Consider the following 22,317-nt stretch of genomic DNA (forward strand, 5'->3'; position numbering starts at 1 on the left):
AGACCGACTTGGATAGGCATATTTATTCATTAATAGCATAGAGGTAAATTTTCTTAAGGTAGGCAGAGAAAATGAGAAAAACTTTTCCAAAAGAACAGCAGTAGCCATTTCCAGTATGGTGGTTTGGGACAGATCTCTTCTGTTTTGTTGTTGTTGTTGTTGTTTTTACAGACAGAGATCACAAACAGGCAGAGAGAGTGAGAGAGAGAGGGGAAGCAGGCTTCCTGCTGAGAAGAGAGCCTGATATGGGGCTTGATCCCAGGACCCTGGGACCATGACCTGAGCCTAAGGCAGAGGCTTTAACCCACTGAGCCACCCAGGTGCCCCTGTTTTGTTGTTTTTTTTTGAAGTAGGCTCCACGCCTAGCATGGAGCCTAATGCAGGACTTGAATTCACAATAGTGAAATCCAGACCCGAGTTGATATCAAGATGAAATGCTAGGGGCGCCTGGGTGGCTCAGTGGGTTAAAGCCTCTGCCTTAGGTCATGATCCCAGGGTCCTGGTAGCGAGCCCCGAATCGGACTCTCCGCTCAGCGGGGAGCCTGCTTCCATTCTTCCTCTCTGCCTGCTTGTGGTCTCTGTCTGTCAAATAAATGGATAAAATCTTAAAAAAAAAAAAAAAAGAAAGAAAGAAAGAAAAAAATCATTAAAAAAAAAAGAACGAAATTAAAAAAAAAAAAAAAAACGAAATGCTTAACTGACTGAGCCACCCAGGTGCCTCCCTCCTACTCATTAATCAGTGGTATAGAATAGCAGCATATCTTTCTCTTTCACTACCCTTTAAATGATTGACCTATTAGCAATGTTTTGGAAAAAAAAATCTAAGTACAGTAAACATCAACACTCAATTTGTGAAGGCGATTTGCCTGCTACTAATAACTGTAAAGCGAACCAGTGAATAGAGGCAAATGGGCAAAAGCTGAATGCAAATGAATCTAGATCCAGCTCATGTATTTGAGGTTGGCAGCAGCTCATTTTGCGGGCATCTGTATCAGGTGAGGCGCCACATGTCAAGCAAGAATCAAGACCAGTTTTGCACCCTTGTTCCTTTGGCTCCCTACCAGTCAAAACCAACCAGTATGAACACCCAGTGAGATCATGTTAGCAGATTCAAGCACTGTTTTGATAAAAATCGGAGTCCAGATACAGAGGAGATACACAATTTAAGAGCAGTTAAGTTGTGTGGATAAACGAACACCCATTTTAAAAAAGTTGACTTGGTTTTGCATTTGGAAGAAACGACAAGACCAGCCAATTTTTTAGACAAGTGATTACATTCAGTAACTCAGATCATTCCATTTTAATTTTTTTTAAAAATTTGCTTGCTAGGACAGGGTACTTTCTAAGATAGGTTGAGAAGAACCTCTGTTCTTCACTCTGGGTTGTTTTTATGTCGAACACCCAAAAAGTGCTTCTGGAAATTCCCCCAAGGGACTTTCGTAGTCTTTCTAGGGCACTCTTAAATCTAGACCCATTCCTAACCAACTTTTACTTTTCCCACCAGCCATTCTCTTTTTAGCTTCTCCGGTTTCCAACTTCCTAAATCTTCAACCTCTCCTCTCAAATTAGTCCAATCAAACTTTCCCTTCTTAGACCTCTTCCTTACGTTCGCTCCAGGAAACTCCCCTGAGAATCACGTGGCCAAATTTGTCCTTAATAGCGCTCCGTAATTCTCCTAGTGTTCCACCGCCCTTCCTTACCTCCTGTTAGCTCCGCCCCCCCCCCCCCTCCCCCCCCCCCCCCCCCCCCCGGCCATGTGCCTGCGCCTGCGCATCTACAATTCAGGCGCTTTCCCTTTCCTGGCGACCAATCCACTTCCTGCCTCCGGTCCTTGGACCACTCCTCCCCTCCGCTGGGGACCTCACTTGATATGCTGGTTGTGGCTGCCCTGTTCATTGCCTGTCTGAAAAACTGGCTCCTCTTCTCCGGTGGACAATTTCAATAAGTCTCTATCTGTATCGCACCTGTCTGAGCCTTTGCTCGCGATCCGCCACTTCGGGGTTAAACTAAGGGCATCGATATGCCGGGGGCAGGGAGACCCGGACAGTTTTCGATCAGGCAAGCGCCCGAACAGCTTCTTTCTTTCCTCCTCCCTCCGCCCCGCCCCCACTCGCAGCCCGGCCGCGCTGGTGAGTGGCGGGCGGGAGGGCCGGCGGGCGGAGGGAGGAGGGGGAGCTGAGGGAAGGCGGGCCCTCGGCTGCGAGATAGGTGGGGGGAGGGGAGGGGAGAGCCCGAGCGCTGGAGTTGGTGCTGGGAAACCCGGGGCTAATGTTGACAACAGGCTCGAGGTGAGTCCCGGGGAACCTCCTTCCCCTCCGCTCCAACGATCGGGAGGAAGCGGGGCCGGGGGGCACCGGCCTGGACTCCTACTCCCTGAGGGACCCAAGAGGCGACTCCGCACCCCAGCGCTCCGGGGGCGGCGAGCAGTAGACGGACCGCAGCTCCGGCGTCGTCCTCCTCAGACCCCTCTCCCGGAGACTCCCATCAACGCGGGCGCCCCCGGCCCGGGGCAGACATGAGGGGCAGTCGAGGGGGTGTCTGCCCCACATGCCCGGGCTGGGCCTCGGGGCTAAAGGCGGGCAGCCTGCTGTGGCGGGGTGAAGGTGTTTGGGGGTGTGGAGTAGAGCGAGGGGAGGTTGGGGAAAGCTCTTCGGGAGCCGGGAGGGAAGCGAGGGCGAGGAAGTGGGGAGGGCGCGTTGAGTGGGAGGATGTGGAGTAGGGAGACCAGCCGGAGAGTCTCGGTCTCGGGTGGTGAGGGAGTGTGGGGTGAGAAGTTAGGGTTGGGGCGAGGATGGTCAACGAAGGTGACCGTAGGTACTCGTAAGAAGGAGAGTTGTGGCGGGGAAGCGTGTGTGGTATGGGAATGTGCAGCAGGAGCAGGGGTTTGTGGGAGATACGTGTGGAGGGGAAGGGGTTTTGGTGTTTGGGAAGGGTGGGCATGGGTTATTTGGTTTACTTCTTTTTAGTCCCATAGGCTGAGGGTTCTTTGCTTTGCCTTCGCCTTCATCCCAAAGCTCCTAGTATTTACTCTCATTGGTACTTTTGAACTGAGGAGATCATCACAAGGTATTTGGTTGTCAGGTTGACCAGACAGAGCCAGCTTACGAGTTTGGGGTACACACTGAGCCGGGCCATAAGCTCTCCTGCTCTTTTAGGACTTGTATGTGGTAATGCATCAGACCAAAGTAAAACGATCACTCACCCTTATCGTTTATTGTAGTTTTTAGGTGTTAATAAAAATTGTACAACTCATCAAGAAAACCAGTGTTGAATTCTGGTGAAATTTATAAAAACTTTGAACGAGTCCTTGATATTAAGGACTTTTTTTTATTTTTATTTTTATTTTTTATTTTTTTTTATTATTATTTTTATTTGACAGAGAGAGATCACAAGTAGGCAGAGAGGCAGGCAGAGAGAGTGAGAGGGAAGCAGGCTCCTTGCTGAGCAGAGAGCCCGATACGGGACTCGATCTCAGGACCCTGAGATCATGACCTGAGCCGAAGGCAGCGGCCTAACCCACTGAGCCACCCAGGCGCCCCGATACTAAGGACTTTTTATAAAGCCAGACACTGGGAGATAAAGCCCTTGTGCAGTTAGAGCTTAGGACATTTTGAATAACACAGAATTAAAAGGTGAAACAGCATTGTCTTTCTCTGGACTATTTTCAGAGCAGTCTGATTGTGATTTCATACATGGTCCATATGGTACTTTGCTAGAGGACTATCTCTAAAAGGGAAACACCCTTACTCTGCACTCTGTCCCCTGGTACATACACTCCCTGGGTACCTGTTTTGCTAATAAAGTAGTTTCTACTTTCTTTTGGACATTCAGAGTATGTTTAGAAAACCAAATAAAATATACAGCCCAAAGGCCAGGGCACTACTTGGGGAGCTAGGAAGGTGGTTTTAAAACATGGCTTCCTTTTAAGGACTGGCTGTAATTGAGTTGAGTAATTTGTAAGAACTAAAAAAGATCACTAATATTGATCTTGATTATTTTGAGATGAAATATATTTATAATTTAAGTTTTTACTTGAAAAACATTTTGAAATAGTTCAGTTAAAATATTTGGGTATTTATTAAAGCATGGATTGTCAAAATAATTTAAAGAAATATTAGCATTTCACTAAACACAGTTTAATTGACAGTACAAATGCATACGGATCTAAATTAGGTTGTTGGTATATTTTGTTTGGCTTTTAAAATCTTGAGTCAGGTTATATAGTGGAGAAGAGCACTGGACAGTGAGCCTTGACCCAGCCATTAAACTAGTGTAATCGGGCAGGTCACGCCTCTGCTGCCATGTCAATGTAAAAATTGAGAATTGGAGTAAAGTCTGGTGGTTCTAATTCTAAAAAAAAAAAAAATCTCATCTTCCAATGAACTTTTCAGTGTTCTGTGTGGAAGAATAAACATTGAATGCCTTCTTGATACTACCTTCCATGTTAGTAGATTAAGAATTCTGTAGGAGAGGTAGAAGTACCTCCATTTTATCAATGAATAGACTCAGAAGTAAAGTTTCCCAGTTCCTATAGCTAGCAGGTTGCAGAGTTGGGATGCAGACTTTAAAAGTCTGACTTCAAAGCCTATACTGTTTTCACATGTTGCATTGCTGGTGTTTACATGGGTCTTTACATTTCTGTCACATTTTTTGTTCACTGAAATTTAGTTCAAAGTGTATTTTGGGTATGGATATGCTTTTAATACAAGGATGAAGTAATTCAAAGACGTTATCAGTATGAAGATTTAAGGGTCTTACTGAGAATCTGTTTTTTTATGTTCTAGAGCAGGATCAATTCATGAGTGCCTGCTACAGTTTGATATAGTAGGCACTTAAACATTTATTTATTTTTTTTTTTTAAAGATTTTGTATTTACTTGACAGAGAAATCACAAGTAGGCAGAAAGGCAGGCGGGGGGGTGGGGAAGCAGGCTCCGGAAATCATGACCTGAGCTGAAGGCAGAGGCTTAACCCATTGAGCCACCCAGGCGCCCCTAAACATTTATTGAATGAATAAATACTGTAGAGAGTCACAAAAGTTTAGGAGACTCTGTAAAGCTAATACATGATCCTTTATGAATTTGTTAGATTCCAAGTGAATTTAATGTTTTTATAGAACTTAATATCTAAATTATCGTCATAAATGAAACATTACTTGTAAATTTTTAGGCCATTCTTTTTATTTCCTGTAGTTCTTGTATCATTGAAGTATCGCTTGTTGATAAACTTCACTTCAGAAAATACCAACTCTGTATATAAAGAGTATTATTTTTTTGCGCATGACAAATATCCCTAAGTAAGATTGTATTGTTAACATTAGGAATTATCTTCTCCTGTATGTTTTAGCTAGGGTCTAACAAAAGTTAAAAGTGTTGTAAAAACTGCTTAGCCATTATCAGGGACTTTTTCAATTCAGATGCATAATTCTATGATTTGTCAATATCTGTGATCAAGTCTTCCACCTCACAGTTTGGTACTCGCAAGGTTCTTAATAACTTTAGCTGAGAGTATGGGTTCCAATTCCAGCTCTGTCAGCAGCTGTGGAGGCCTTGGTCAAGTTACTTGGTCAAGTCTCAGTTAACTCATTTATAAAATAGGGAAAATAATACCCACCTCATAAAGATTTTAGTATTAAATGAGATAATGTATGTAAGATGTTTACTGTGTGGTCAGTGAGTGGTAGCTATGAGTATTTTCTTTAAAGTTTGCTTGGTTTAGGGCATGGTTTTTTCACACTAAAGGTGGTTATTTGAAGCTGCTACTCTTCCCAGATGATACAAATGTTAAGACTGCCTTGCCACGCAAGTAAGTAATTATGCTGTTTGGTGTTTTAGTGATTGCTTCAACAGGATTAAGAGCTTTTTTTCTTGAGTTCCACCACTGAGGTTAACTGAAGCCTTTGGGCGTCATTGTTAAAATAAATGCACAGAAGGTAGAATGTAGGGGCGCCTGGGTGGCTCAGTCAGTTAAGTGTCTGCCTTCAGCTCAGGTCATGATCTTAGAGTCCTGGGATCAGGCCCCACAAGAGCTCCCTGCTTCTCCCTCTCCTCCCCACTCATTCCCTCTCTCTCTCTTAAATAAGTAAATAAAATCTTAAAAAGAAAATAAATGCATAGAACGTGGACCTGCAGGAGAGTCAGAGTAAAGGAGAAAAAGGGAAGGGAAGAGGTGGTCAAGAGAAAATAGAGTGTTGCTTGTGCCTCCAAAAATTACTTAAAGGGCTTCTATTGGCCTGGGTTTTTTTCTGTGATAACATCCTATTGGACTGCTGAAATAAATGTATTGTGTTTATAAAATATTTATTATTGCAAATGTTTTGTTTGCTAACCTAGTTTTTATTGCTATAACTTAAAATCTGTGTTTGAAAATGATTAAGAATACTGTGTATATTTTTAGCTCTTAATAAAATTAGGAACTTCAAATAGTTTAATTCTGTATTAAATAGAAAGTATTTTGATTTTCTCATATACAATTTTCAGATGATGTAGGACTTAAAACATGAAGCACTGTCCATAAAAGAAATTACATTAGAACACTAGTTCTAAGTAGAGAAATTTTTTAGGAAAGAAAAATGCTGAATTTTGCTAAGAATTACAGTTTTTTGTCTCCCAGTTTATTTCCATTTAACTGTATAGAGCCTGTACTATCGACCAGTGTTATCCAGTAGAACTTTCTGTGATAATTAAAATGTTGTGTTTCTGCACTGTCTGATGTGGTAGCTGCTAGTCATGTGAAATTGAGCGCTTGAAATATGGGTAGTGACTGAAGAACAAATTCAAACTCTTGATTAATTTTCATGTTAGTAGCCATGTGTGGCTAGTGCACTGCTTTTCAGCTGGTGGTGATTTTGTCCCCAGGCAACATTTGGCAATGTCTGGAGTAGTTTTTGGTTGTCAGAAGTGGGTAGATGACTGCTGGCACCTCCTTAGTAGAGAAGGCAGGGATGCTGCAAACATATAGTGCACAAAATAGTGTCAGTATCCTCCCTTCCCCCACCAAAACTCCCAAAGAATTAGCTTGCCTGAAATGGTAGTAGTGCCAAGCCTGAGAAATCCCGAGCTGGTGGCTACTGTATTGGCAGATGTAGATAGGATATACAGATTTTGTAAACATCATTATGTTTATTTATAGATTAATTTTGACTAGTGCTAATGAAAAGATTAAAAGTCTAGTATAATTTGAGATAGTTGATGGTTTCTGTATTCAAAAGTTTGATAAGGTTAGAATGATAACGTGAAATCTGTCTTCTGTCGTCTATTTTGTTAGTTCATTTATAGGAGGCAAGAGCTTATGTTCCAACTTAAAAACTTCTATTCCATGTTGTGTGAAATATGTCACCAGCATCTCCTAATGGATGTGAAATGTTGGGATTAAAACGGATTGAAAATATTCTCAGATACATACTGAAGTATTTAATTGAATGTTATGTTTTGTAGTTGCTAATGGTTGAATTTGGGCAGTGAGTATATGGAGGTTGCTTATATTGTGCTCTATACTTTTGTTTGTGTTTAATTTTTTCTTAATAAAAAGCAAAAAAATGGGGTACCTGGGCAGCTCAGTGGGTTGAGCCTCTGCCTTCGGCTCAGGTCATGATCTCAGGGTCCTGGGATCGAGCCCCACATTGGGCTCTCTGCTCGGTGGGGAGCCTGGTTTCCCCCATCTCTCTCTGCCTACTTGTGATCTCTGTTGGTCAAAGAAATAAATAAAATCTTTTAAAAAGTAAAAAAATACTTAGATGAGGTGTAACTAATAATGATGGAATGTGGAGTGTGACCAAGAAATTATTTTATCACAGAAATAGTGTTCATTTTGCATGCATTTATTTAATCTTTCACAACAATTTCATTAATATGTTCTGTTTAGAAAACTGTCACATTACTAAAAGTCACTGCATCTACAATAGCACAAAGAATACTGACATTCTTTTACTCTTACAGATTGTTCTGGGTAACATAATGCCAGCTGAGCGTAAAAAGCCAGCAAGTATGGAAGAAAAAGAAACTTTACTAAACAACAAGGAAAAAGACTGCAGTGAAAGGCGGCCAGTGAGTAGCAGGGAGAAACCAAAAGATGAGATCAAGCTTACTGCCAAGAAGGAGGTTATTAAGGTCCCTGAAGATAAAAAGAAGAAACTGGAAGAAGATAAGAGAAAAAAAGAAGACAAGGACCGAAAGAAAAAAGAAGAAGAAAAGGTGAAGGCAGAGGAAGAATTAAAGAAAAAAGAGGAAGAAGAAAAAAAGAAACATGAAGAGGAAGAGAAAAAGAAGCAAGAAGAGCAGGCAAAACGTCAGCAAGAAGAAGAAGCTGCCCAGTTGAAGTAAGAGCAGTTATTTTATTGATATGAAGGAATGGGAAGATTGAAATAGTAGGAAAGCAGTGATTATTTGGATCAGACTTCTGGGTGCACTTCAACGAGAGTATCTTCGGTTACTTGATCTGTTATTTTCAGTGACTAGAGGCATGCTTATGATGCTTTAATAATTTGTATTTTTTTTTTTAAAGATTTTATTTATTTATTTGACAGACAGAGATCACAAGCAGGCAGAGAGGCAGGCAGAGGGAGAGGGGAAAGCAGGCTCCCCGCTGAGCAGAGAGCCCCATGCGGGGCTCAGTCCCACAACCCTGAGATCATGACCTGAGCTGAAGGCAGAGGCTTAATCCACTGAGCCACCCAGGTGCCCCTAATTATTTGTATTAAATAATAGGAATTTTAACATATTTTTTGAGGTGTGGAGTAATCTGGATTGTTTCTGACTTTTTTAAAAGCTTTTTTTTCTGGTTTCTGTCTTATGTTGAAAATCTTCAGTTCTTAATGGGTCTTATTTGCTGAATTCTTAATATGTACCAGGCACTACAAAATATATCAGCACATATCCTAAAGGCAGCCATAATGATCCTCGTTTGAAAGATTAATAAAATGAAGTTTGAGGAGGTTACAGTAAACAGTGGAGTTGCTGGGTTTTTTGAACCTAGGTGACTTTAAAAACTTGTCCCTAAAAAGAATGCCATAATGCTTCCCATTTTTATTTTCATCTAAATCTGTTTTTAGGGATGCCTAACTTAGTTGGTTAAGTGTCTGCCTTTGGCACAGGTCATGGTCCCAGGGTCCTGGGATGGAGCCCCACGTCTGGCTCCCTGCTCAGCAGGGTGTCTGCTTCTCCCTCTGCTTCTCCTCCTGTTCATGCTTGTTGTGCTCATGCACGTGTGTGCTCTTGCTCTCACTCTCTCTCCCTGAAATAAAATCTTTAAAAAAAAATAAAATATATTTTTAACCTTGTAAATCTATATAGGTAGCATAATGACCTGGTGAAAAGCAGTAGTTCTCAGGAAGACTACTAGGATGTAGCATGAGTGACAACTGTTGAGTAGCATGGGCTGTCCCCTTTGTGTGTGTGTGTGTGTGCGTGCGCACAAGTAGGAATTTTCATGGATCTGTGTGTGTGTGTGTGTGCGCAAATAGGAATTTTCATGGATCTCTAGAACAGCTCAACCACCTATTCTCCTACCAAAGTTCTTTAGCCCTTCTATTTTTAGTGAGGTACTGGAGCCTTATGTGTGGAAGGCAGTAGTAGAGGCCAGTTTGGGAATATTCAGAGCCATGATTCTTGAGAGTCTCTTGCTTATAATTTACTTAAAACAAAAACAAAAAAACTTAAAAGGAGCTGTGGACCCATACAGAATGAGGTGGGCACAAAATGAGATTGATGTAAATGTGAGTGTTAACACTGGATTTTAAGGCTCATGAAAAAAAGAATGTAATGTATTTCACTGCTTATTTTATTTTAATTACATGTTAAAATTAAACTATTTTTAATTTATGCTAAAAATGTATTCAAATTAATTATAAAATATTCAGAAGGATATTCATATTCACTGTGACTTTTGCTCTTCCCTCTACGCTAGTATAGAAAGAGCAAAAAAAAAAAAAAAACAAAAAAAAACCCACACACAAAAAAACCCCCAAAAACCCCACAAACGAAAAAAAACAAACCACCAGACTCCCAACTTCTTATTGGGAAAAATCCAGATATGCAAAAAACAGAGTAGAATAACGAACCAGTCCTCCCAACCCCTTCAACCGTCTATCTACCCGGCATCAACAATTATCCCCTTCTTTCTTAGAGTACTTTAAAGCATTATTTTTTCAGTGGTAAATATTTCATTTATGTATCTTAAAGTATTTCTATTGCAGATGAAAATGGACTTACTTAAGGCATATACATGATGAGTTATTCTTTCTTAAAGTGTGCTCTCACTGTTAATCCTTTATTTTGTGTGTAGCTGGGAGACTCCGAGAGATACTCACATGTCCTGTGTTCCCAGTGATGGATGCAACTTCTTGTTAACTTACTGTGGCTTTTAGTTGAAAAGTCATAGAAGGGTAGCTCAGGGATGGTTATCTCTGAAAGGTACAAATCTGTTTTTTAGAAATTTATATTTTAAAGTTACATACTTTGGTATCGCAGTAGCCTCAAAGTCAGATTGTCTGTACCTTCCTGCTCCTGCTCAAGTTATTTTACTACTTTTGCGATTTAAACATGTTCCAGTTTAAAATTTTTTTTTTCAGGATAAACTGTTAGCCTTTTTTAAAATTAAAGGAGTTGTATCTTATAATTATCTTCTGGTTCCTTTTCAGATTTTCTTAATTACACTTGAAATTTAAGACCCAAACTGCGAAAGGTACTTTATTAGAGGTTTAGTTTAGCCTGGAAAATATGGAAAAGTGGTACTTAACATATCAAAACATTTTTAATGCATTTTTTAATAAACATTGTTCTTTAAAATATTCTTAGTGGACATTTTTCTTTTCCCCTATATTCCCAGTGCTTTTATCTGTTTTAGGTCTTATATCTTTCCCAGGCATATTATTTTGTATTTTTCATTTAGTGCTTTGTGTGTTTAATCCATTAATTTTTGTAGCTTTATTGAGGTAGAATTGACAAAAGTATTTTATCCATTTAGTTTGCCAGTTGACAGAATGATGTTGCTCTAGTTATTCAGAATCATCCTATACTGGGTTCTTACCATCCTAAATCATTAATAAAATGTCTTTAGAAGTTGGAAAAGGGATGCCTGGCTGGCTCAGCTGGTATAGCGCGCAGCTTTTGATCTCAGGATTGTGAGTTTGAACCCCATCTGGATGCAGAGATTATTTAAAAACATAATCTTAAAGTCAGGGTACCTGGGTGGCTCAGTCGGTTAAGTGTGTGACTCTTGTTCAGGTCTTGATTTCAGGGTTGTGAGTTGAAAAAAAAAATCGGAAAAAAGGTAGGAAAAGGGCTTTTTGTGTGTTTCGTTTCTTTAGGATGCTGATCCTTATACGATTATGTTTTCATTGTCTTTCACTCTTATGACATTTGTCAGTGATTTTTCAAAATATACAAGGTATTTTATTTACGTGTTTGTTTTTTATGTAGAGAGAAAGAGGAATCCCTTCAGCTTCATCAGGAAGCCTGGGAACGACATCAGTTAAGGAAGGACCTTCGTAGCAAAAACCAAAATGCTCCAGACAACCGACCAGAGGAAAATTTCTTCAGCCGACTAGACTCAAGTTTGAAGAAAAATACTGCTTTTGTCAAGAAACTAAAAACTATTACGGAACAACAGAGAGACTCCTTGTCCCACGATTTTAATGGCCTAAATTTAAGCAAATACATTGCAGAAGCTGTAGCTTCTATTGTGGAAGCAAAGCTAAAAATATCTGATGTGAACTGTGCTGTGCACTTGTGCTCTCTCTTTCACCAGCGTTATGCCGACTTCGCTCCATCACTTCTTCAGGTTTGGAAAAAACATTTTGAAGCGAGGAAAGAGGAGAAAACACCTAACATTACCAAGTTAAGAACTGATTTGCGTTTCATTGCCGAATTGACAATAGTTGGGATTTTCACGGATAAGGAAGGTCTTTCCTTAATCTATGAACAGCTAAAAAATATTATTAATGCTGATCGGGAATCCCATACTCATGTTTCTGTGGTGATTAGTTTTTGTCGACATTGTGGAGATGATATAGCTGGACTTGTGCCGCGGAAAGTGAAGAGTGCTGCAGAGAAGTTTAGTTTGAGTTTTCCTCCTAGTGAGATAATTAGTCCAGAGAAACAACAACCTTTCCAGAATCTTTTAAAAGAATACTTTACATCTTTGACCAAACACCTGAAAAGGGACCACAGGGAGCTTCAGAATACTGAGAGACAAAACAGGTGATTTTCAAATATTTCTCAGAATTGAGAATTTATTTTGGAGCTCATACTTAAAAATTTCCAAAGTCTTCATTCATGCCACTGAAAGAACTTGTGGAAAGGGCTCATTGCAGGTGATTTCTTAACATTTCCAGGAGAATTTCAAAGTCCCAGTCTAAGTACTCATGTTTCAATGGGAGTCTGTGATAGATTTTATTTATAAATTTGAAAGAAACCTGGCAAGTACATGGTGATTTTTACTTTGTGGATGTATTTTCTTCCTGTGACTTAAAAAAAACTCCTTGATGTTGAGGGATAAATTTTCTTTTTCTGTCGCTTTAACTTAACCTGCTGTTATTTTTGTGTGTTTTGTTGTGCCCTCTCTATAATAGTTTTGCTTTCATTGTTTTGTATCCTTCTTATTGATGTCACTGTTGATACTACTACTTCTTAGAAAATGAGTCATTAGAGCAGAAATGAGAAAAAGTACAAGTTAGATGTGAAAAAAAATTTCTTAAATGCTACTATGTAAAGTGCATTTATAGGAGTCTTTCTCCTGGGAACATCCATTTAAAGTTTCAGGGAATAATGTGGAATAATGTATGTGCCTGTGGTAATTAGTGAAGATACCTGATTGAGCAGCCACCTTTGACTGCTGTGTAGCCTCTGTACCTGGAAGGTATCAACAAGTTAGAAGCTGGGAGGCGTCAGCAAGTGAGAAGCTGATGTAGATGGTGGGCAGTAGATCAGTTTTTATGGAGGGTGGATTTGGAGGAGGGCTGAGGAGTACAGAAAGGAGACAATAGCAGTAACATTTGGCTGAGTACTTTGCACCTATTTAAAGTGCATGGTTAAGAGTCTGAAATTGCTGTTTTTCAAGAAGTAGTATGGGAGGGTACACTTTATTTCTGTAAACCTGCAGTTGGGAAGGACGTGCTGGTTTATTCAGAAGGTGATTGACTTAACTAGAAGCGAAGACTGTAGCAGTACAGTTAGGTCTGTGTCAAGATAGGTCCACAGACTGTATGACTAAACCGTGATGGTTGAGGGTCACTCAGGATGGGAGAGTTTAAGATGGCAATGGTGTTCCTCAGGGTTTCTTTAAAAAAAAAAAAAAAGAAAAAAAAAGATCTTTGTTTTGTGCTTTTGAATAGTGAGGTCTGTTTTAAACTTCGAATAGGCAACTTCAGGGTGTATTTATGTAGTCAGTAATGAGTTTAAAAAGAAAATGGTGGCCCTCTAATTCTCACATATTTAAGGTATCTTAATTACAGCTGACACATATTTAAGGTATCTTAATTACAGCTGAAAATGTTTTGTCATTTTCTTAGTCCTTTTTTTTCCCCCCATATGTTCTACCTAATACCTCATGGCTGATTTTATAGTATGCTTTGATTACTTTTTATTGGCTACTTTAGGGATTTTGTGTGTGTGTTTACTTCTGATTGGCCTCAAGGGAGCTTAGAGGGTAGAGTCTACAATGATTTAATCCAATCACCTTACCAGTGCAGGAGTCCATTTTATAGATTATCTGACAGATAAAGTATTCTTTCTTTGAAAGTGCCATTCCAGTGTTGGCACACCTGCTTACTGGGAATTCAAGCGGCAATTTAACTTCCCATAAAATGGTTCCCTTTGATTTAACTTCTGGTAAATCTGGATTTTGATTTCTGGTACAATGAAATAAAGCTGCTTAAAATGGGGGTTCATGAACTGTTTACCTATTTGCAATGAATTAAGTATAGGAACAGACAAAGCATTAAGACATCTTTATAACAGTTTTCCATAGTTCTTACATTGTTACTGTAGTTTATAAAAGCATCTGTAGTGATGAGAAAAACTAATTCCTTTACCATAGGTAGTTTGAGAAACACTGATGTGGGACATGTCTCCTCTTTCATACCCATGATAATAGCTCAAATATTTGCAGACTGCTAGGATGTTTCCCTTTCATTTTCTCAAGGCTAAACACCTCTTGTTCCTTCAGCTTGTTGCATGATTTCTACACGCCGATCCTTAGGACGTTCATTTTGGATGCATTTTTTTCCTGCTGTAACCTCAGATTCCATTGCTTTTTATAGCTGCCTTGTCATTCTTTTGACTGTGAACTTGTATATACCTGAAGATTAATTTCTCAAATGAACCGCTGCCAGACCAGTTCTTCACCTTGAACTAGTGGAAATCATCTCTTAAACCTGAATGCATTTACCTCTTTCAACTTTATTTAGATGTTTTTGGCATATTACTTTATCCTAATGATAATTTTGAATATTGATTATGTTATTATCTGCTGTATATATTATTATGTACTTACATGCTGGTCCCATTCACCTTTCATAAGCAGATCTGTTCTTTTATATTATTCAAGTCGTCATGAAAATTTTGAATGGGATGTAGTGTTAAGAGCATGATTTTGTGGCCTTTACCTAGAAATTTTTACTCATTTAAAGAGAACTGTTAACGGGTGGTTATTAGAGGAGGTTATTTACCTAGTATAAATTGACCTAGCATTGTAGCAGTCATTTTATCATGGGATACTGTCTACTTAGATATAATAATTTGGGAGATGGGAAAATTTTTTTTTTTAAGATTTTATTTATTTGACAGAGAGAGAGTGAGAGTACAAGCCAGGAGACAGAGGAAGAGGGAGAAGCAGGTCCTCTGCTGAGCAGGGAGCCCAGTGTGGGGTTTGATCCCGGGACCCTGGCAAAATGACCTGAGCTGAAGGCAGCTGCTTAACTGACTAAGCCATTCAGGCACCCAGGGAGATGGGAAAATCTTAATCACAGTATAGAAAATAATTGGCATATGGCTTAATAAATAACTCATGCCTTAGGATGGCTTTAAATTGAGCAGCCTCTGTAATGTAGATTTGAATACCCGACTGACCAAGAGAACATGAGGAATGGATTAGTGGAGTCCCTTGGCCTAGTATTAGTACATCACAGTGTACTGTTAAAATGACCAGTTTCCCAAGGTTTCCCCTTCCTGGTCATTACCCAGTAGGTGTTTTGAGATTATTCTACATCATGGGAACAATTGTGGACAATAGTCTACCCAGTAAGGTTTCTTTTAGGCATGGTAATGCTGGAAATCTCAGTGCTGAGCTAGCGGATATTTAAGACTCATGCAGTTAAATTACTTGAAGCCTTTATTCAATATCTTAATAATGACAGTTAAAAAAATGCTTTCTGTTTTCAGTCTGTGAGACCTAAATGCTTTGGGTCATTTTAATTAACTTGGGAGATGGCACTGTTCATAGAGGTTGTGAAGTCTTTGTCTATACTCATTAAAGTCTATACTTAAGAATTCTTTAAGCCAAATTAAAAAAATAGAATAATAAAATCTCTGGTATTTTCTAAGAGACACTAATGAGTGAATGAAGACAGTGACTGGATAAGACCTGTTGAGCCTTAGCTGTTCTTTTCTCGTGTTATGTGGGCTGATACTACAGGTATTAGATCGCTAGTTCTGTTTCAAAGCCCCTATAAGCAAGTAATACAGCTGACCTTAGGATTTGGTGAATTCTAATAAATTTGACCTTGTTAGCTTTTTGTACCTCAAAGAACTTTTAAAATACATTTTGATTAAGTGATTGATCCTGGGGAGTATAATTAATACTTACACATTTGAAAATATCTGGTAACATCTGCCAGTTTAGAGTTAATAGCTTTAACTTGGTAGGTTTTGCTTTTTATAATATTCAGTGCTCTTTTTACTTAAAATGCTTTGTGCTATGAGATATTATCCTCATGGAGGTAATATGACCTACTATTTTTTGGCATTTAATAAAAATTGAAGAAATTATTTAATTTTATTAGATATAATTTAATATGTAACTGTTTCTTGCAGAAGTGAAATCATGAATTCATATATTAAGTCAGTTCTTGCTTGAATAATTTTGAAATGTCTTAATTCCTTTCTTTCTCCCTAACTGGTGGGAATGGTGGCAAAAGTTTCTTTTTTCAGTAGTGGTGAATAGGACCTTCATGATTACATGTTCAGACAGTGCGAAGTGATTTGATTGAAAGTATAGGAGAAAGATAAGTAGAATGTAGGCTTTCCCTGTTGTTAATAAAATCGGAGATTTATTTCATTTATTGCAAATTCATGCAGTATTACTTTGCCAGTGTTAAAACTTAAAAGCACATTAATGTAAAATTAAGTAGTGTTGCTTTTACCTTCCTCTTTCCTTCCAGGTAAGTTGTACCTTGCCTTTATAGGTGGAATGTTTGATAAATTGTATAGCATTTAAGCACTATTAAGATGTTCTTTCACTGTACTTAAGGCTCAACGAGGCTTTAACAATTTTGTAAGTACTCTAAAATTGTTACATCTTTCCTGAAATTCTCTCTCATTCAATGGCTTTGACAGTTATTTAATAAATACTTGATTGAGTAGTTATGCTTATTATGCTATAGTGTCTTTTCATACAGGATTTTAAGACACCCATAACCAAATTTTTTTTTTTTAATTTTATTTATTTATTTGTCAGAGAGCAGGCACAAGCAGGTGGAGTAGCAGGCAGAGGAAGAGGGAAAAGCGGGCTCCCTGCTGAGCAAGGAGTCTGACACAGGGCTCAATCCCAGGACCCCGAAGGCAGTTGCTTAACCAGCTGAGCCACCTAGGCACCCCATAACCAAATTATAAAATGAAACCAAAAGAAAATTTCATTGGCTTGAAAATTTGACTAATTGCTAAAGGAGACAAGTGAAACCTAGTTGTTTTTCATAGTCTGCTTTATGATTATTTTTTTCAAGATTTTGGCCATTTGTTCTGTGTTATTTTGAATGACTGTATTAGCTCAAAGCTAAAATGGATTTTCTGTGTTCTTGCCAAGATTTCTTTTCTTTTTTAATTTGGCTAATACAGATCAAATAATATTTGGCATTGAAGATCTTACCTTTTTCACAGTGGGCTGTGGCATTTTTTTCTCATTAAAATACTGTTGTGCATTGATAAAGTGCATCATGTGTTTGATTTTAATTGACCTTCATAGTACCCTTGAAAGAAATACTTCTGTTTTGAAGGTGATCAGATCTAGGGATTAAAGAGCTGCCCATTGTGATTTATATAGCAAGTGACAGATACAGTTCTTTCATACCTCTTCATACTGTACTTTTCACAATTTCCATATTACTCATCTTCATCTCCATTTAGTACTTGTACTTGATTTTAAAGTGTCTGGTAAACATAGTAGCCTCTCAGTACTTACCAAGTGAGATCCAAACAGAAGAACCCGAAGGAATATAAAATAAACACCCCAGTATGAGAAGGCTTGCCGTTGATATATGCATTTGAGAGACATTCTGATTTCAGTATAGGGTACCAAGTGGGTAATTTTAATTTGGGAGGCAGTATAGTCTAATAGTTGTAAGCATGGACTCTGGAGCCAGTTTCCTTGGGTTCAAATCTTAGATCTGTTATTTACTCAGTTCTGTAATTCTTGGCAAGTTATCTCACATCTCTGTGCTTCAGTTTTCTCTTTGTGAAATGGAATAATAGCAGTCTGCCTCTGAGATAAATGTGAGTGATGCAGTGAATTCACGTGTAAAAGCACTTTTAATAACAGTATCTGGCTCATTGTAAGTATAAATGTGAGTTTATTATTTGTAATATATTGCCTGCTTAATCCTTCAGAAAGACTTGATGAGAATTTCTCTTGTGCCTTTTGATGATTTTGAAAATGTGTATTTTTAAAACAATGCAAAACAACAGTAAACAGTATATAAAATAAAAGAGCAAGAGTGTCAAGCAATAAGAAAGATTTATAAAAGGAAAACAAAACAAAAATATGTCTTTTTTTTTTTTTTTTTTTTTTAATATTTTATTTATTTATTTGAGAGAGACACAGTGAGAGAGAGCATGAGCGAGGAGAAGGTCAGAGAGAGAAGCAGACTCCCCGCGGAGCCGGGAGCCCGATGCGGGACTCGATCCCGGGACTCCGGGGTCATGACCTGAGCCGAAGGCAGTCGTCCAACCAACTGAGCCACCCAGGCGTCCCAAAAATATGTCTTTTAATAGAATTTTTTTGAGGCATTTATGACTTTTCTTATGAGATAGAATGTTCCATTCAAGAATGGACTATTTGATATTTTCTGTCAGCTTTACAGTGTTGAATTAGTAATATAAAAAACACTAGAAATCAAAGATTGATGTACCTTAGGATTGCTTCCAGATAGTGATAACTCATCATCGGGTGAAGGAGGTCTACTATCTTGTATTTTTATTATAATGAATAAGATTTGGAATTAATTTTATTTTCATTGTTTTTTATATCTTTAAAATGCTCCCAGTAACTCCCTATTTTATAGTGATGTCATGAGAGAGAATGTACTCACTTGCAATACATTTAACAGATAATGATTCAGTGAACTCTAATTATAGCACGGATTGGCAAACTCTGGCCCACAGGCCAGATAGACCCACCACTATTTTTTAAAACAGCTGGTGAGCTAAGAATAAGAATGGTTTTAACTTTTTTGGTTGGTTAGAAAAAAAAAAAAGAGGAATATTTTGTGAAATACTAAAATTATATGAGTTCAAATTTCAGTGTCCATAGATAAAGTTTTATTGGAACATAGTCATGCTCATTTGTTTATGTATTATCTATGGCTGCTTTTGTGCCGTATCAGCAGAGTTGAGTAGCTGCAACAAAGAATGTGTGGTCTGTAAAGCCTAAAATACTTATATCTGGACACTTTGCAGAAATAGTTTGCTAACCTCTGATTTATGACCATCTCAAAAAGAATGCCTTCTATTCAACTTTCTGAATATATGTCCTTCTGAAGAGATTGTAATTAAAATGATATGTGATAAATCATATATTCAGCTTGATTTTGCATAGTGATATAGTCCCATGGAATTCTCATAAGAAAATTTGGTGAGATTTATATAAGAGAGTAGGTACTTTGATCAAATGTGCTGCATAATGTTTAGTTCCCTCATATAGGTCTTCTAAAAAAGTTAATCAAACTGAAAATCTTTTCCAGGGGATTTCATAAACATAAAAAACTGCCATGTATGGTACAGTCATTAAAAAATGTTTCATTTTAATTTGATGGGCACTTCTAAATGACTCTAGGGATTTTGAATGTTCAGGTACCTATGATGCATTTATTTCTCTGCTTGAAATTTATAGTCTTACGAGGTGTTGTGTGTTTAGTCTGATGCTTAGTAAATATATTAAATAAATGGTCAAGGAAAATATGTAGGACTAGGTAAATTTTGTGTATGACAGAACTCTTCCAATGCCATTTCATTGATATCTTGTGCTGCTTGCTAAGCTTTTAGTGTAAGATATGATTAGAAAATACATCTACCAAAACCTAAGCTTTTGTCCTGAGGACTGTTCTCGCTAGGTTTGACCTAAGCACATGTAAGTTAAGCAGTTAGGTAAAATAGTACTGTTAAAAAATTTGATCATGGGATTGAGCTTTGGGGGAGTGTGGGAGTTACCTCTGGAGCTTCAGAATTTCTAATTTGTTTTAGGGTGATTGGAAAGGAACTGGAATATGTACAGAGGGAACTATCGTAGAATTAAATCACTCACTGTTAATTGATCGAATGCGAAGTCACAGGCAGATGTTTGAAAATGAGATTGATATTGGAGAAAGTATCAGTCTTTTACGTTGTGATAAAATAGTCATCACTTTATTACTCCTTATATATTATAAATGCTTGGTGAATGTATAACCTAAAACTGCACGTATGTTCTTCAGATTAACTAGAATGTCAGAACTTGTTAGAGAAAGTTCCAGGTTCTTTTATTTTGAGGTGTTTTCCAATTTCAAGTACTGAAATAATTTTGCATCTTAATTGTCAGTAGATGTTTTGAAATCTCTCAGGACTGTTACTATCACTCTGAACATAATCTTACAGTTAATCTTACAGTAAATCTTACAGAATAAACTTAAGTTTTTATTGACTAACATTTTTTCTAATAGTACACTGCAGAACATTTTAGAATAGCCAACTTTTGAGTATTAAACAATTTACTTAATTTTAGTGTCTTTTTTATCTTCAAAAATGATACAACTTCTAATTAAAAGTTTTTTTTTTTTTTAAGATTTTATTTATTTATTTGACAGAGATCACAAGTAGGCAGAGAGGCAGGCAGAGAGAGGAGGAAGCAGGCTCCCTGCAGAGCAGAGAGGCCGATGCGGGGCTCGATCCCAGGACCCTGGGACCATGACCTGAGCCGCGGGCAGAGGCTTTAACCCACTGAGCCACCCAGGCGCTCCTAATTAAAAGTTCTAACAAGCTTCCTCATTCAGAGTAATAGTCATTGCTTTCATGAGTTCAGCATTTTTGAATGTTTTGGGTTTAGAATTCATTCATAAAACTTACTGAAAGAATTTTTTCCTGTAAAATTAGTTTGGAAATCAGTGGTTAAAGAGAGAAACTCTATTCTTGTTCGTTGAATGATACTAATGTACTTTTAAATAGTAAGAAAATGAGTGAAAATTCTTCATTTTGGATTCCTAATAGGCTGGATTTGAAAACAGAAGATTGGATTTAATGAATAGTATCCTATGCATTGATCTACCCTGTGCTTATAATGGGAGCTGATATTCCTAACTTAGAAAATGTTGGCTGGAATGTTACAGCATTTAAACAAAAGTTTATGTGGGTAGAAATCGGGTAAGATAGGAAAATTTGGAAATTGTTCTAGGTAAGCTGGGATGAGTAAATTTAGGCATGGTTTTTCACTTTATTTTCTGTAACTCTTAATAAGATAACATCACCAAAAAACACCTCATTTTCTTCCTTGTTCATAAGAAAACTCAAATGACAAGTAATAAAAAACTTTTGTATATTTTGAAAATGACTTTATTTATATTTATAATTGGCTTTTTGAAACATTGTATTTTCAGTAAGGTTTTACATTTCACATGTTATTATGTATGTACTTAGTCATAAATAGATGCAGGTATAGACATCTCAGCTATCTGTTTATATAGTAAGATTTTTATTTCACTGTTCATTTTGAAAATTTTCAGTAGTTCTATATTTCTGATTATGGGTGGCTTATTAGTGATTTGTTTGTAGAGTGGAAGACTAGTTGTAATCTCTGTTCCTGAGATGGCCTGGCCTGGCTTAAGTGTGTTGCTCCATTAATATTCATTAAATGGATAAATAACCAGTACTTGTACAGTAAACTGAGAATTGGCTGTTTGGGAGATGTGGGCTTTTTCAAAAAATCTTGATTCAAATCATTGTAAAAAAATTTAAGGATACTGATTTTATAACCTGTTGTTTTGAATAGTAACTTTTTTAGGTATGTTAAGTATTTTTGGTTAACTATCTGAAGGGAATATTTTTAACAAAATACTTCTAAAATAATTTTTAATTAGTGGCATTGTCAAATTTTACATTTCTGCAGGCATAGTTAATCACAATCGCCTTTGAAGAATTAATGTTGAAATTTAATTGCTTAGATGAATTTGATTATGCCAGTTTTAATTTTCAGATACATCTTGAAAATGTTAATAAAAATAAATTGAAGAAAATGTGCAAAAAGCTTATGTGATAAAATAAAATTTTATGGAACATTCCCAGTGTAACAATACATGATCGCATGTATTTTGATGAGATTATCAGATTATTTCATCATTTGTTTATAGGCGTATTCTCCATTCTAAAGGGGAGCTAAGTGAAGATAGACATAAACAGTATGAGGAATTTGCTATGTCATATCAGAAGCTGCTGGCAAATTCTCAATCCTTAGCAGACCTCTTGGATGAAAATATGCCAGATCTTCCTCAAGATAAACCAACACCAGAAGGTAAGATAGCCCTAAAAACATTGTGATTTTTCAGTAAGCACTATCACTTGTCTTTACTTTGTCAGGTGTATAGTATTGAAAATTTAAGTTTTAAACATGCCTTTAAAATGTTTTAAATGAAGAAGTACAGTGTTAAGACCTAATAAGGACTTTGAAAAGCTGCTATTTGAAACACTCCTATGAATGGAAAAGGCTTTGCACTCAGAGAACAATAATTAACTCATGATTTTATGATGCAGTCCTTTGGGTTCTTTTATATTAGGTATCTTTGAATTATATCCAACAGGGGCCTCTTTTTTTTTTTTTTTTAAGATTTTATAATAAATAAAAAAAAGAGCAAGCACATTTCAGGGGG

The 22,317-nt window shown here is 37.5% G+C and overlaps 1 protein-coding gene across 2 annotated transcripts in view; it reads left to right on the plus strand.

Annotated features, from left to right (window-relative positions):
* The first annotated feature begins 2,167 nt into the window (after window positions 1-2,167).
* UPF2 (UPF2 regulator of nonsense mediated mRNA decay) overlaps window positions 2,168-22,317 on the plus strand; it is a 109,528-nt gene continuing 89,378 nt past the window's right edge. For both annotated transcript variants that reach the window (XM_032837850.1, XM_032837851.1), the window contains exons 1-4: window positions 2,168-2,288; window positions 7,937-8,316; window positions 11,417-12,196; window positions 21,802-21,962. In XM_032837850.1, coding sequence (XP_032693741.1) covers window positions 7,955-8,316; window positions 11,417-12,196; window positions 21,802-21,962 — 1,303 coding nt within the window. In that variant the 5' untranslated portion in view covers window positions 2,168-2,288; window positions 7,937-7,954. The remainder of the gene's footprint in view (window positions 2,289-7,936; window positions 8,317-11,416; window positions 12,197-21,801; window positions 21,963-22,317) is intronic.

This window comes from Lontra canadensis, unplaced genomic scaffold, assembly GCF_010015895.1.
Source record: "Lontra canadensis isolate GAN:19392208 unplaced genomic scaffold, GSC_riverotter_1.0 scaffold100, whole genome shotgun sequence".
NCBI lineage: Eukaryota > Metazoa > Chordata > Mammalia > Carnivora > Mustelidae > Lontra > Lontra canadensis.